Raw genomic sequence first — 14,771 nt, forward strand, 5'->3', positions numbered from 1 at the left:
TATTAATATCGGGGGTGCCAAAAATCAAACCCACTAAGGTTGCCATGTACCCTAGATACATCACTGGTTGGGGGTGAAGATACGTTTATAAGGGGACGTAGACAAGGCAAACTATAGTAGACAGCCACTAGGGGAGGACTTAACCCTGCAAGGTAATTATTGCAGTTTATAAAAAACTGCAATAATTACACTTGCAGGGTTAAGGGTAGTGGGAGTTGGCACCCAGACCACTCCAATGGGCAGAAGTGGTCTGGGTGCCTGGAGTGTCCCTTTAACCATGCTAGGTGTATAGGAAGGGACATAGTATAGCTCTTCCAGGACTGGCAGCTCATTGCATACCATATTACCTCAATTATTTGGACACTTTTAGAGGTTTGTTTTGGTAGATGTGTTCTAAAATAGGTGCTCTTGTTTCCAAATTCCTATTGAAAGCTGCAAGGACATATCATCTGACATTAAATGCCAATAAAAACTTGAAGTAGGAAAATGTATTTAAGTTAGTCTGGCACGGATAGATACTTTAAACTGAGCATTTGAAAAGTGACAGGTTCACTTTTATTTTTGCTGTCATAACAGTTATTTGTGACAAAGTATGTGTTTATGTTAAGACTGCATTTTGGTGTATTAGATGTTATATGTAAAATAAAAAAAAACGTTTAAAACGTAACAAAATCCCATTATAATTATACACACATACATTATTCCTAATAAATGTTTAAAATAACACATATTGTAACCATGAAATTATATGCAACTATCATTGCTCACTCATGTTTTATATTGTTATTACTGTGCATTTTCATATAATTTATGTTTAACTTATTAAACAAACCCTTCGATATTTTAAAGTGTGCATAGGGCCGCTCTAGTTACATTTGATTCTTTGGTTAGTAAACCCATTGTCACCTTTTCTGAATGTCCTCTTTTATCAAAATCAAAACTTTTATTGTGTGCTTCTTGTATAATTTTCTTTGTATATGCCACCCCCCCCCCCCAAAAAAAAAAAAAAAATCTAATCTTTATTAATTATAAAATTTACTCATAAGAGAATTATATTACTGATGTATATGTTCTTTGGTAAAACATCAGAAAAGAGCACGATCTCTTTCAATTTTATGTGGATTATTCATTTCTGTTTTATCTTTATATAAAAGTAGAATCTGTAACTTCCCCTAAATGCCATATAAAAATTATTTTTGTTATTCTATGTAATATCATAATCCTGATAAACTGGGTAAATACCAAACATCTAAAACCTGTTTCTAGAAAAGAATGCTTTATTTTGTTAAATATATTGTTTAGCATATTGTGCTCCAAACAAGAATACACACTTCATATATGTACCCATTGTGTTTACTGTACTGATCCGCTATCACTGAATTATGAACTGTCTTGGGTTTTTGTTTTATTGTGTGAATTGCATACATTTGTTTAACTTACATGCAAAGGGGGTATTATTTAATTACATACACCTTTTCTTAATAATAAATAGTTTAATTCAATATGCATATGAATTGAGCATTTCTTTCAAAAACTGCAAGCTCTTACCCAAAAAAAGACATTTAGTTATAAATATTTTAAATAGTTTAAATACATATTTCATACCAAGAATATAAAAATAGCATTTTTTGATAAATAAATTAAGAGGTTTCATTAAAATGACAAATAACGTGCAAGAACTAACCACCGTCTACCAACGCTATTTGGTTGATTGTCTAGGAGATGACATGCAGCGATTATTGTCCTATGTCTTCTCTGAATTGACAAATAGACCAGCAGGAGTCATGGTCACCTGGAGCAAACATTGACAGTATCATTGTTTGCAAATGACAATCAGGCACTCAGGAAAGAGCTTTAGCTTTTGAGACATAATAGCTCCCTTTGACAAATGTGGTCATGTGTTCTTTTGTATACGACTCCCAGCTGTTCTGACCCTTAGGGCCTTCTGTCCATAACAAAAGTCTGGCACATAGACCAAAAGCTTACATAAGTATCAAAAAACACACCCACCATGCTTCTAGAGAAACGGTGAGCTGTTTTCTATATTATATTCTTGGTCAAACATTTTTCCTTGATATTTTTAATAGCAATTTGCATGTGTAATTTTAGTCTTGTGAATGTAAAATACATTATCAAAGGACTCCTTTGTGCTGAATGATACATTAGTATTTAAAAATCAGGTGTCATTATACATTTATGGCTTTGTCGTCTTTGAAATCTAATGTACTTGTTACAATGTCAAGGGGAAAATCTTCAGTAGATGGTCCAGACATTACCGTTGTACCCTCCACTTCCCAAGAACCTGGTAAGTTTTCAAGGCTTAGTGAACTGATTGCTCCTTGACTGAAGCCTTCCTCAGATCTACTAGGTAAAACAAGCTGCAAAGAAGTCTCAGATGACGAACACAGAGAAGGAGAAAGTGTAGCAGAAATTGACTGCAGGGGAGTCAAGGTTGTGTCTGAAGGCTGTGATGTACATTTTAAAAAGGGAAAATGGTCTGCCTGAATAACTTGATAATGGGAAGGAGAGTATTCAAGGCCTGAAGTATAATAATATTCACCTTCCAATGAATTTGGAACACCTGATCCATTTCTTTGTGGACTGCTTCCTACAGAAGATGGATCCATATTCCACAAATCAGAGACAACAGTGCCTTGGCAAAGTTGTGTGGGAGTACCAATCATTGATTCAGAATGTCTTTGCATGCAAGGATCATTTGTGGTCCATGTCATCCTACTTTGTAATTGGTCAACTGGAGAACCTATTGTAGTTCCCATATCATCCAATACCGTTCCATATGTTGAATAATAACCCACAGGCCTTTGCGCAGCTAATACATTTTCCAAAATATTCATAACAGTCTTCATATCTTTACCCAACTGGGAAACTTCATGGGTTAAGGAACATACCTGAAAAAAAAGTCCAACTAATTAAAATACAGGAATTTCATAGCTATGTTTCACACCAAACTTAAAGTCAACGTATACATTTTAACCTAACTGAAATGGAAAATAATTACTGATATGGCTAATTGGGTTTAAGTTTTCAAGTCTATTATTTGCCCAACAATGCTCACTATTTAGCTCTGTATTGACCTTAAGTTTCTAGGCTTCATGACCTTTAGTTTATAGCATTCAGATTGTGATTGTTCCAATAAAACTCACAAGTTGGTGTGCACCATCATGTGGGTTTTATTGGAGTTCTTATGAATATTGCCTTTCATTCTGTGTTGGTTACTGCACATTAACATTCACACAGTATTTAATAGCACAGGCACTTTAATATACACAAACATTTACATGATGTGTTTTGGTCTGTATGTAATTTTATGCACCTTAAAGAGATATACGCACACTTTTTTTAATATATAAATATACTTCACTTTGAGTTTTAATAGTTATTATTCATCAGCGCCTGTTTTTATCCACTTATTGTATTAGTTAGTGTTTCTTGGATTGTGATGGTTGGTTGTGTCCAGAGACAAGCCTGTCCATTTTGTATTCAATTAATTTGTTACATAAAAAAAGCTAAATTAAAATACTGATAATCTTAACAATACAATTATATACAAGAGCATTGTCATCATGCTTGTCTACTATACTCAATAAACTTTTAAAAAATATCTGAGGTCAGTTTAATTCCACTAGTCAGCTGGAAATGAACACAGCAATTTGTAAGAAAGTGATGTTTCTCTGTCATGACAGCACACACTCATTATAACCATCACCTCAGCTGTCAGATACATAGATAATGTGAGGGACACATTATTTACTGTCACCCACAACAACAAATACTAGTAATTAGTCTGTGTGGTATAATTTCTTATTTATCTGGTTTCTGGTAGACATTTGACAGTTAAATAAAATGTTATCAAGATACTGTAGAGAGCGTTTTTCAGTGCCAAGTTTGCAAACTGCACATGCATGTTTATTAACTAAAGACAATTTAATAAATGAGTGATAAGTAATATTTTCAATTTCTCAGCCCAAGGAATACTTATATTAGATGTATCTGCCAAATCACATTTGATTTTTTTTTTAAAAGCAGCACTTATAAAGTTATAAGGTTAATTCTTGTGAACTAATACTAAAATTCCTATAATAACAACATTTAAAATATTTCCATTATTGATGTTATGCAGACTGGTTGCCATTATTCACTATGTATAGCATGTTGGAGCTAATTCAATGTTTTGGGATTTTTTTTTCCGTATAATTGTTTTGAAAGTTTATTACATTTATTGAAATTGAATGATATTTTTTAAATGGTGCATATGGATTTTGTTCTTTAGGAAAAGCAACTTTTTTTTGGGCAGCCATGTTGGCAGCCATGTTGGGTCAGACTCTATTGCTATCTGACCAACTGATACTCAATGTAATTTGTCTACTTTGTCTACCTACAAAGCTGTTTCCTATGTAATGTTGAGTGATGCTTGTTTTTCTTAGGTATATAAGTCAAAGAAGTGTTGGGGTTCAGGTTCAAAATCAGTATGGTACTGGGAAATTCAGAGCATTGCTGCAAGTTGCCAGAGCTTGTGAGAGACATGTGGTCAGTCTGCATCCTGTGGAGACTACAGTCTCTCACCAACAGACTACCAGGGTAATGCATGTCCCCCCTCACTGGCCAAAGGTAAAGAAGAAGAGAGGGGGGAATGAACGTTCTTTATATTTTTTCAATACAAATTATAACAAAAAATATTTAATTGTTTTCCTCCCATTAGGCACACAAGCCTCAAAGTCTCTGTCTCAAACCGAACAATGCATCCTCATTTCTACCTCAAACATTGTCTCTGACACAAATTGCATCCTTTACACACCACATTTCCTACAAACATACACTCTACATTACCTACAGATACACTTCATCCCTCCAACACACATTACAGTCCCTATACACACAACCATTGAGTACATCCCCCTACACACTACAACCCCTATACACACACACATACTACATCCACTTTATACACATGCTACAGCCCCTATACAGACACACATACACCTTCTCTCTACAGCCCCTAGACTCACATACTCTGCAACTCCTAGCCACACACATACTACACCACAAACAACACAACAGAAACAGACACACATCACACCATAAACAGCATCCAAAAGCATGTACAATGTCCTTTTGTCCTCTGGTATCCCAGTTATGGAAACACCAAAGACAAGTCATCAGCAAATGCAGCGCAAAGCAAACACAAGACATTTTCCCCATGAGAGGGCTTATCAGTAGGGCTCTGCTCATGTGCTGCTCTTGAAGAACATTGAAATAATATGTTCACTTTTGGGTGGATTTGTGTGTCATTAGTGATGACCCAACATGTCCCCTCTTTGGCCCAACCCCCTACCACTGTGCCACTTTGATATTAGATGTCTGGGCCAAATTTATGTCCCAGTCCGGACCTGAGCTTGAATAAAGTTATTTGAATACTATAATATTAAAGCATTTTTTGTTCTGTTCACTTCTCCATGCAGGGTTCAGATGCAAAGTGTAGTGAAATATGGAAAGGATGTGAGTTCCTGCTGACTCTTGGGATTTCATATATACAAACAGGTAAAATACCACATTTTTGTCTTTCCAATGCTGTAATGTTTTTATTTCACCATCTTTATTTAGGATTTTAGAAGGTTTAAGCACAAAAGTGACAAGAACAGGTTATGAATTGTACAAGGTACACTCAGTAAATATAATGGAACTAGTAGATGATGTCCAACTGGATATATTGTAGAAATCCATAAGTCGTAAGCAATAACCCTTGGCAAATGTAAAACTTCAAGAAATAGTTTATTTACATATCTGTTATTGTGATGTGTATGCTCACAATTAACTTTTCTAAAACTTACATTTGATTAAAAATGTCACAATATCCGATCTGAAAATAAACCTCTTGAAAAGATTGCCCTGTTGTGCCTGGTCATCAATAAATTCTACAAAAAAAAAATACAATCTGCTAAATCACTTTATGATTTCTTAGCCAGAATTGTAAGACTGTTTCTCCTGTTTATTACTCAGATTAGTTTTTGTCTACCCTTTTAATGAAAATGTTTGATCCACCACATCAAATAATTTAAAATGATCAGCAAGTCAAAATCATTCTTACATGGCTCTAAAATAAGGTTTTAATATAATAATACATCATTATATATATATATTTTAGTATATAATGTTTGTTATCATATTTTTATATTGTATTTCCCCGTACCCCTGAAATACAATTCTTTGTTGTGCTTATTTGTTAACATTATTGTTTTTATTTAATATTTAGGCTATATTAAGATTAAGGTAAGCTCTTATATAATGTTTGGAGGCGAAGGCTCATTTCATATTTCCCATTCATGAGTTACATTTATTTTGCAGTGAAGGGAATAATGTATGTCAGTTGTTCCACATTAATTTTAATGGATTAAACTTTCGAGATTCATCTTTTATGCACTTTATTTAATGAATTAGATGTACAGATCTCTGGCTAATCCTGTGACTAATGCACCATTCAGTTGTAACAAATACTATAAACAAGTCTTTAGCAGCGCATAGGATGCACTTTTGTTACCCAGGAATAGTACATTCCAATGGTTTATTTCATTTTTGAAAGAAAGTATAAATTGAAAACAATTTGTTTACACCTAAAATATATTCTTGTAAATCTATTACCGTAAGCAATATAGCTTCAGAGAACTGACGGCTATATTAATTCACATTGATGCTTTTTTTTGTTGTCTTTTGTTATTTAGGAATCCTTTGATTTGCTCTCAAATGAACATCATAGCATTGTGAATATATTTATATAAAGTGTTCTCCTCAGCATTTAGAATACCTGGATCCCCTGCAAGGATTACAAAAGCTATTTAACTTATCTAACATGCTGCGTATTGCCTGTCTCCATGCTGCTGGTTCCACCTCCTTGGCTTAGATAATACATTTTAATGATCTCAGCCAATCCAATTCTTACCCGTAGGGAAGCACTTGGAGAGTAGTGCGTGTGCAAGGCAAAATGCTCAACTGCACTAATTTAATTCTCTCCATGGGAGTCATTTGATAGATTAACTGAGTCTGGTTAACCAGCAGAAGCACCCTCTAATGGTTGCTACTAGAGGTGTCTTAGCCCTGCAAACATAACATTGCCATATCTACTAAATGACAATGTTTTCGATTGCAAGGTTAACACTAAAGGGTACTTCACCTAGATAAATTCATTGAGATTAAGTGGTTTGGGGGCCTATTGAATGTGCCTATTTAATAAAACAAGAAATGCAAAAAATAATAAGGAATGTCCTATACCATATTGAGTCTAATAGACTTGACAAAGGCTCCAAGGTGCTGAAACGTTTTTGTTCTGCACTTTATAACAAAGCTGCCTACTGAAGAAACCCCCATTGTGCCCTGATCTACATTGTTCTATTGGATTTTTCCTGGGTTTATGGCCCTTCCTGTCTGGAGCACACTGATAGGAGTTCTCCCCGGATAGTGTGTGCATATCTTCTCTACCTTTGCTACACAATATTGATGGCTGCCTCTTCTTTGAGGGTTTAACTAGTATAACATCTTTAGACTTAATCTTGATTTTCTTGATGTCTCTCAGCCCAGCACCAGGGTCGCCATCAGGGGGTGACAACCATGACGGTTGCACCGGGGCCCGCACGCTGATGGGGCCTATCAGGTAGCCCTATATCTTCAGGGGCCCTGTCAGTGCTGTGGCCACGTAATAGCGCGACCGGGTCCCTTTAAAAAAAAAAAAAATGCAGCCGCAGCAAGTGCTGCTGGGAGGAAGTGGTCACTTCCTCCCAGCTCACTCCTCGCGGGAGGAGCGTGCGCCATTGAAGAGGGAGCCGCGCCGACTCCATCAGCCCCAGCCACCCTCCTGCAAAAAAAGGTAAGAAACAGGAGGGTGGCTGAAAAATGAGCTGTGTGTGTGTGCATGTCTGTATGTATGTATATATATATGTCATTATGAATGTATGTCTGTATGTATGTATATATGTATGTCATTATGAATGTATGTCTGTATGTATGTATGCCAGTATCAATGTATGTCTGTATGTCATTATGTCTGTATGCATGTCTGTATGTCTGTCAGTATGTATGTATATATGTCTATATGTATGTATGCCAGTAGCTATGTATGTCTGTATGTCATTATGTATGTCTGTATGTCATTATGAACGTATGTCTGTGTGTATGGATGTCAGTATGAATGTATGTATGTATGTATGTATGGAATGAATTCTAATACCAAAAAAGTATAGAGAGAAGAGGGAAAAAATACCTTATACTGGAAGCTCTAAAACTGGAAAAAAATTGGAATCCACCAAAACCTATATAGACAATATAATAAGGAGAAATTGCATTGAACAAATAGCAATCAAAGAATCCAGGAGCTAACCAATAAATAAATAGTTGTGGCAAATATATATATATATATATATAAAAAAACTTCTAATATAGCACAATAGTGTTAAATCTGGAGAAGGAATATATTAAAAAATTAATAAATAATGAAATGTGTAAACCTCCAATCACTAAGCTCCTGGATTCTTTGATTGCTATCTGTTCAATGTAATTTCTCCTTATTATGTATGTATGTATGTCTGTATGCCATTATGAATGTATGTCTGTGTATGTATGTATGTGTGTGTGTGTGTGTATGGATGTCAGTGTCTGTATGCATGCATGTCTGTATGAATGAATGTATGTATGTCTGTCAGTATGTCTGTATGTCCTTATGAATGTATGCATGTATGTCCATGTGTATGTATGCCAGTATCAATGTATGTCTGTATGTCATTATGTATGTCTGTATGTCAGTATGAATGTATGTCTGCATGTCATTATGAATGTATGTATGTATGTCTGTATGCCATTATGAATGTATGTCTGTGTATGCATGTATGTGTGTGTGTGTGTGTATGGATGTCAGTGTCTGTATGCATGCATGTCTGTATGAATGAATGTATGTATGTCTGTCAGTATGTCTGTATGTCCTTATGAATGTATGCATGTATGTCCATGTGTATGTATGCCAGTATCAATGTATGTCTGTATGTCATTATGTATGTCTGTATGTCAGTATGAATGTATGTCTGCATGTCATTATGAATGTATGTATGTATGTCTGTATGCCATTATGAATGTATGTCTGTGTATGCATGTATGTGTGTGTGTATGGATGTCAGTGTCTGTATGCATGTATGTCTGTATGAATGTATGTATGTCTGTCAGTATGTCTGTATGTCATTATGAATGTATGCATGTATGTCTATATGTATGTATGTATGCCAGTATCAATATATGTCTGTATGTCATTATGTATGAATGTATGTCTGCATGTCATTATGAATGTATGTCTGTGTGTATGTGTGTATGGGTGTCAGTATGCATGTATGTCACTATGTATGTATGTATGTATGTATGTATGTCTGTATGCCATTATGAATGTATGTCTGTGTATGTATGTATGTATGTGTGTATGGATGTCAGTGTCTGTATGAATGTATGTATGTATGTATGTCAGTATGTCTGTATGTATGTATATATGTATGTATGCCAGTATGAATGTATGTATGTCTGTATGTCTGTATGTCATTATCAATGTATGTTTGTGTGTATGTATGTATGTATGTGTGTATGTATATTGGTGTCTGTGTGTATGTCAGTATGTATATGTCTGCATGTCCTCATGCATGTGTGTCTGTTAGTATGTGTCTGTCTGTCACTATGTATGCCTGTGTGTCTGTATATGTGTGTATGTCTCAGTATGTGTGTGTCAGTATGTATGCCTATATGCGTGTATGTCTGTTTCAGTATGTGCGTCTGTTAGTATGTATCTGTGTGTGTGTATCTGTTTCCTTTTGTATCAGTGTGTGTGTTTGTGTCTGTTTGTGTATTCCTGTGGGCGGGATTTGAAGGTGGCCCCTGTGGGCGGGATTGGAGGCGGGCTCCAGGGGGCCCAGAACCTGAGCTGAGTTAGGGGCCCCAAAATTTATGGTGGCGGCCCTGCCCAGGACCCTTATTTTTTTTAAGTAGATGAGGTCCTGTTTCTCTGGGAAACATTACCACGATTACCGACCTGTCAAACAGGAGGAACTCACTTCCCCAAGACACCAATCACCTTAGATATTTTACATTCCGTCAAATACAGCACTATTGCATATATTTCCCCGTGAAACATCTTAAACACAGGAACTGGACAACCTTTGGTCTTTTAACAAACCAAGTGACCCCTTTCTCTATAGGCAACAACTATTACTAATGTTTGTCCAATGGATGTCAAAGGTCAAACAGATTAGCGAAATTGAAAAAGGTACTACTTCTTTACATGATACCAATTTAGTACTATTTTTTTATTCGTTTATTTTGAGTTTAATGAAATGATATGAGTAATGGTTACAAAACTGACAATCACGGACATAGATTGTTCCATAGATTAAAATGTTTACGGTAATGTGCTTATAAATGGTTCCAAGATTTTGACTTGCCCCTTTGATCCATTCAAGGACCTTTCTTTCTATCTGTACAAACCAGCCCCCTTGCCAAGCTTAACTGCACCCAAAGACTATTTGCTATAACCACCACAATTAACTGGATTCATGATTAAATATGATTTTAATGGTTATAGTACTCTTTTAATAAATGGATAAAAGATCATACAACATAAGAAAGATGTTTTCCTGCCACAGAACATTTATTTTTTATAATACTCTGACACAGAAAATATATTTTGTAAACTGTCACACAAATGAAAGGGTATAACTAAAGATTCATTGTGCCATAACCACTTTAATGAGCTTTAGTGGTAATGGTTGTTAGAATATTCCTTTAAATAACATTTTAGCAGACTACTTCCACCCAGCGAATAAATAAAAGGCCATATTATCTGTTTTATATACATGGTTGTGACCCACGTATTTTCTTAAACATAGTAAATGATAAAATATTTGTAATAAAGTTTATAAACAATGGTTTCGCACCTCATGATTCAGTTGGGCTACATGTTGTTTGGTTTCTTCTGCAGTAATAAACAGCATTGCAGGATTGAAGTCATTATAGTCTGCAAAGTATATAAAAAATATAAAATAAAACATAAAAAAGTGTATAAATGCAATACTCTAAACTTCATTTTAATATGTAAATTAGTCAGCAGTTTGCTATACAAATAGACAATAAAAAAGTCAACAGTTTTTAATTTCAAGAAACTATTCATGTGTAAAACATGTCTGAAGTGCAAAGAGAAATATCAAATATTTGTAATGAAAATAAATAGAAAAAGATTCTACTAATTTAAATTTACATTATTAATAGCTGACATTTTAGTGCATCACTAGACAAACTGAGACACCTGAGCCTATAGACTATTTCTGAACCTTAGCCTACCTAATTATTCTGCTGTGCATATTACATAAATGAACACATTTTATATTTACAGCTGCACATACAATCATGTGTTCTAAATCTATTTGCCGTTGTTTTACAAAGACAATGTTTTGAAATTCCAATGTGGCTACACCCATTCCAAACATTATTATTTCTCATCCTCATTCCCAATGTTTAACCTAGCTATGTCTAAACGGGATCATAATGCCATTCACTAAATCTTTAAAACAAATGTAAAAGAAAATGGAGTACCTCATGAAAAAAAGGTTAACGTAAAAGGACACTATAGACACTAAACCAACGTTAGCATCATAAAGCAGATTTTGTGCATAGATCATGCCCCTGTAATTTTTCTGCTCAATTCTCTGCCATATTGGAGGTAACTAACTTTGTTTATTCAGCTCTAGTCACACCTCCCTGCTTATGGTTTTCACAGCATTCCTAAACACTTCCTGCAAAGAGATATCTAATGTTTAAACTTCCTTTATTGCACAGTCTGTTTAATTTAGAATTTCTTATCTTCTACTCTTTTATTTGCCTTCTGGACCCAGCAGGAAAATCTCATGTGTGATTAAAGTTCAATTTACAGATTAGGAGATTTAAAAAAATTCTAAAACAAGTTAACGTCTGAATACAAATGTAACTATTCTTCCATGCAGGCTGTGTGAGTCACAATGAGGAGAGGTGTTATTAGATCTGCATGAAGAGAAACAAAAGTGATTTAACTCATAAATTGCAGAGACACTGAAGGGACTTGACCTATACACCAAAACTGCTGCATTAAGCTAAAGCTGTTTTATTGCCTATAGTATCCCTTTACATTATTGATTTTCAATGTTTTATTCAGAGGTGTGATTTCCAGTAACATGACAGTTCCCCTTTAATACTAATAACACTTACTGTGTATAAGTTACAATTGATTTTTAACATACATTTTAAAGTATGATCATTTCAATTTGAGAAATTTCATTAAAAAGAATTAACCATATTTTCCACAAGGTTTATTTTTACACTTCGTCATCTATAACCCAATTGGACTTGCATCTTTTGAAACAGTACGGGGAGCAGCATTGTTAGTAAATCGTTCAGGAAACATACCTCTCATAGTTTGGTTTAACCGTGCTTCTTGCCTCATTTGATAAGCTTCAAAATCGAATGCTTGACCTTCATCATTCCTATTGCTGTCTTCAATTCCGTCAACAACTCTGTTATGAAGAAATTATTAATATGATTGTGTAATAGCTGTTAAAACAATAAACTTTTTATATTGTAAAACTCCACTCCACTCTTCAGCGAATTTCATGTTTTTGGCTATAGCAGGAGTGCCCAAAAGGTAGATCCCCAGATGTTTTAAAACTAAAGCTCCCATGATGCTTTGTCTTTAAAAGGTATTCTAAAGATACACAAGGCATCATGGGAGTTGTAGCTCTGCAACATCTGGGGATGTACCTTTTGGGCACCCCTGGGCTAAACATTGGCCCTAGAAAAATTAAAGAACACTTCTCTTGTAAATTTAGGAACAAGATAGGTGGTTGATGTTAAGTAGTGAAACTTGTTGGTTAAGCTGCAGTTCACTGGTTTGATTTTTGGTATACAAAGAAGCTGGCAATGTTACTAAAGTGAGAATTCAAGGTGAATTCAATGTGAATTTCAAATACGAACTGAAATAAATTATCTAAATTTGCCATGCTTTCAGTTTGGCTATTTTGGCCTTGAATTTATAATTAAATTTTAATTCAGTTTGAAATCTTATTTTTTATTTTTTATTTTTATTTTATTCTTTATTTTTGAAGTGCAGTGAGAGGTACAAGCTTGTACAATGACATTTGATAGATTAATGAAGATCAATCATGCAAAGAGGTGAGCTAGTTAAACCTGTGAGTGGACCTATATCACAGAACAATAGCCAACAAGCTTGGGTTAATCTGATACGAAACAGTAGTGAAGGGGTAGGGAGATCAGCATAAGGTGTGCCAAGGGATTTTTGTGAGTGCGAAATAATGATAGCGTGGTACCCTAACACTGGGACTAATGTAGGTTGGGGGGTCAAGGACAGTGCAACACGCAGATCCATATACTGCACAATAGGGATCTTACGTTCGCTGGCATTTAATTCAAGTTTTTCAGCCTACACCCAATGTAGGGAGGGTGTTGCCGGTGCGGTTTCTCTTGCTTGGTTCCCCGGTGTTAGAACCCCACCAGTCCCAGTTCCTGGTGCGCTCCTGCGTACCTGTTACATCAGTTCCATGCCGGGATGTTGCCAATGCTTGAGGTCCCCTTGGGTGGTGAAGTCTCCCCGGTGGGGTGGTGGTCTCCCGGATGGGAGGAAAGCTTGGAGTGTGTGCTTTCTGGAATGGTCGTTGCTTGGAGGTAGGGTGGCATACCGCTGGTCTGGTGTTGTGGTGTCTAGGTTTCCAGCGGGTTGCCCGTCGTCTCCTCCCCGCTACTCGAGCTGCTCCATGGCTCCGTCCTGGAGTTGCTGGCTGTTGCAGGGTGTCCCGTGGGATCTTAGCCAGTGGTTCCACCTCAAGTGTTCCCCTACGAAGGGCTAGTCTGATAGAGAGGGCAGCAGAGAGCTGGGCACGGAGCCGCACGTGGCGTCCGCCATGCTTTTCTTGCTTGTGCAGCAATGCAGGTAGGGCAGAGGTGGCGTTTGGTTGCTGGGCCACAGGTTGTGCTTGCCGGGATATCCCTCACCGGTGGGGGGGGAGGAAGATTACGCCGGGGAGACCTCCAACTGAGAAGGCTGCAGTGGCTAGGGGATCAGCCGCCTCCCCCGCGCCGTCTGGGTATGCCCTGTAGGCTTCAGGTCAATCCCTGGAGAAAATGATCAGATTTCGGTCAGAATTTCCATCGCCCTTTGCCGCCGTGGTAGACCCCCTTTCCTGGGGATTTTATGCAGCCAACAAGTGGGGCTTTGTGCTCGTATTGGCTGTAACTGAGCCGTTTGGCTTGGGGCTCATGTGGCGTGCGACCGTTCGGCTTGGCCTCCAGGCTCCTCCCCCGAAATCTTATTTTTTAAATAACCCTGTGAATGTTGAATAGCAAGGGCAGAAGAATCTGTAGTGAATAGTAAAGCCAGAACAATCTGTACATGGGCATCCGCAGTGGGCTAAAGGAGGGGGCACTTGCCTCCCCCCCTTTGGATTTTTCAGCTTGTTCTGCTATTTTTTGTGTGAGATTGAAAATGCATTGCAATACCGGCGCCGGCCAGTAGGTGTATGGAGAGAGACAGGGATAGGAAGCTACATCTTATCCCTGCTTCTCTCTGCTGACTGAAACTGCAGGGGAGCAGCACATGCAGCCAGCAGAGACAGCCTACAGATCAGGTAAGTGAGGGATGGGGGGGGGCAGCCTACAGATCAGGTAAATGAGGGATTGGGGGAAGCCTATAGAGC

At 36.8% G+C, this 14,771-nt stretch overlaps 1 protein-coding gene across 1 annotated transcript in view; it reads right to left on the minus strand.

Annotated features, from left to right (window-relative positions):
• Nucleotides 1-1,482: 1,482 nt before the first annotated feature.
• Nucleotides 1,483-14,771, minus strand: part of KCNH8 (potassium voltage-gated channel subfamily H member 8) — a 461,858-nt gene continuing 448,569 nt past the window's right edge. Inside the window, exons 14-16 of the mRNA XM_063452300.1 lie at nt 12,472-12,578; nt 10,971-11,050; nt 1,483-2,909 (exon numbers count right to left, since the gene is read on the minus strand). Of these exons, the coding sequence (XP_063308370.1) occupies nt 2,187-2,909; nt 10,971-11,050; nt 12,472-12,578 (910 nt within the window). The 3' untranslated portion in view covers nt 1,483-2,186. The remainder of the gene's footprint in view (nt 2,910-10,970; nt 11,051-12,471; nt 12,579-14,771) is intronic.

Source organism: Pelobates fuscus, chromosome 4, assembly GCF_036172605.1.
Source record: "Pelobates fuscus isolate aPelFus1 chromosome 4, aPelFus1.pri, whole genome shotgun sequence".
NCBI classification, from domain to species: Eukaryota; Metazoa; Chordata; class Amphibia; order Anura; family Pelobatidae; genus Pelobates; species Pelobates fuscus.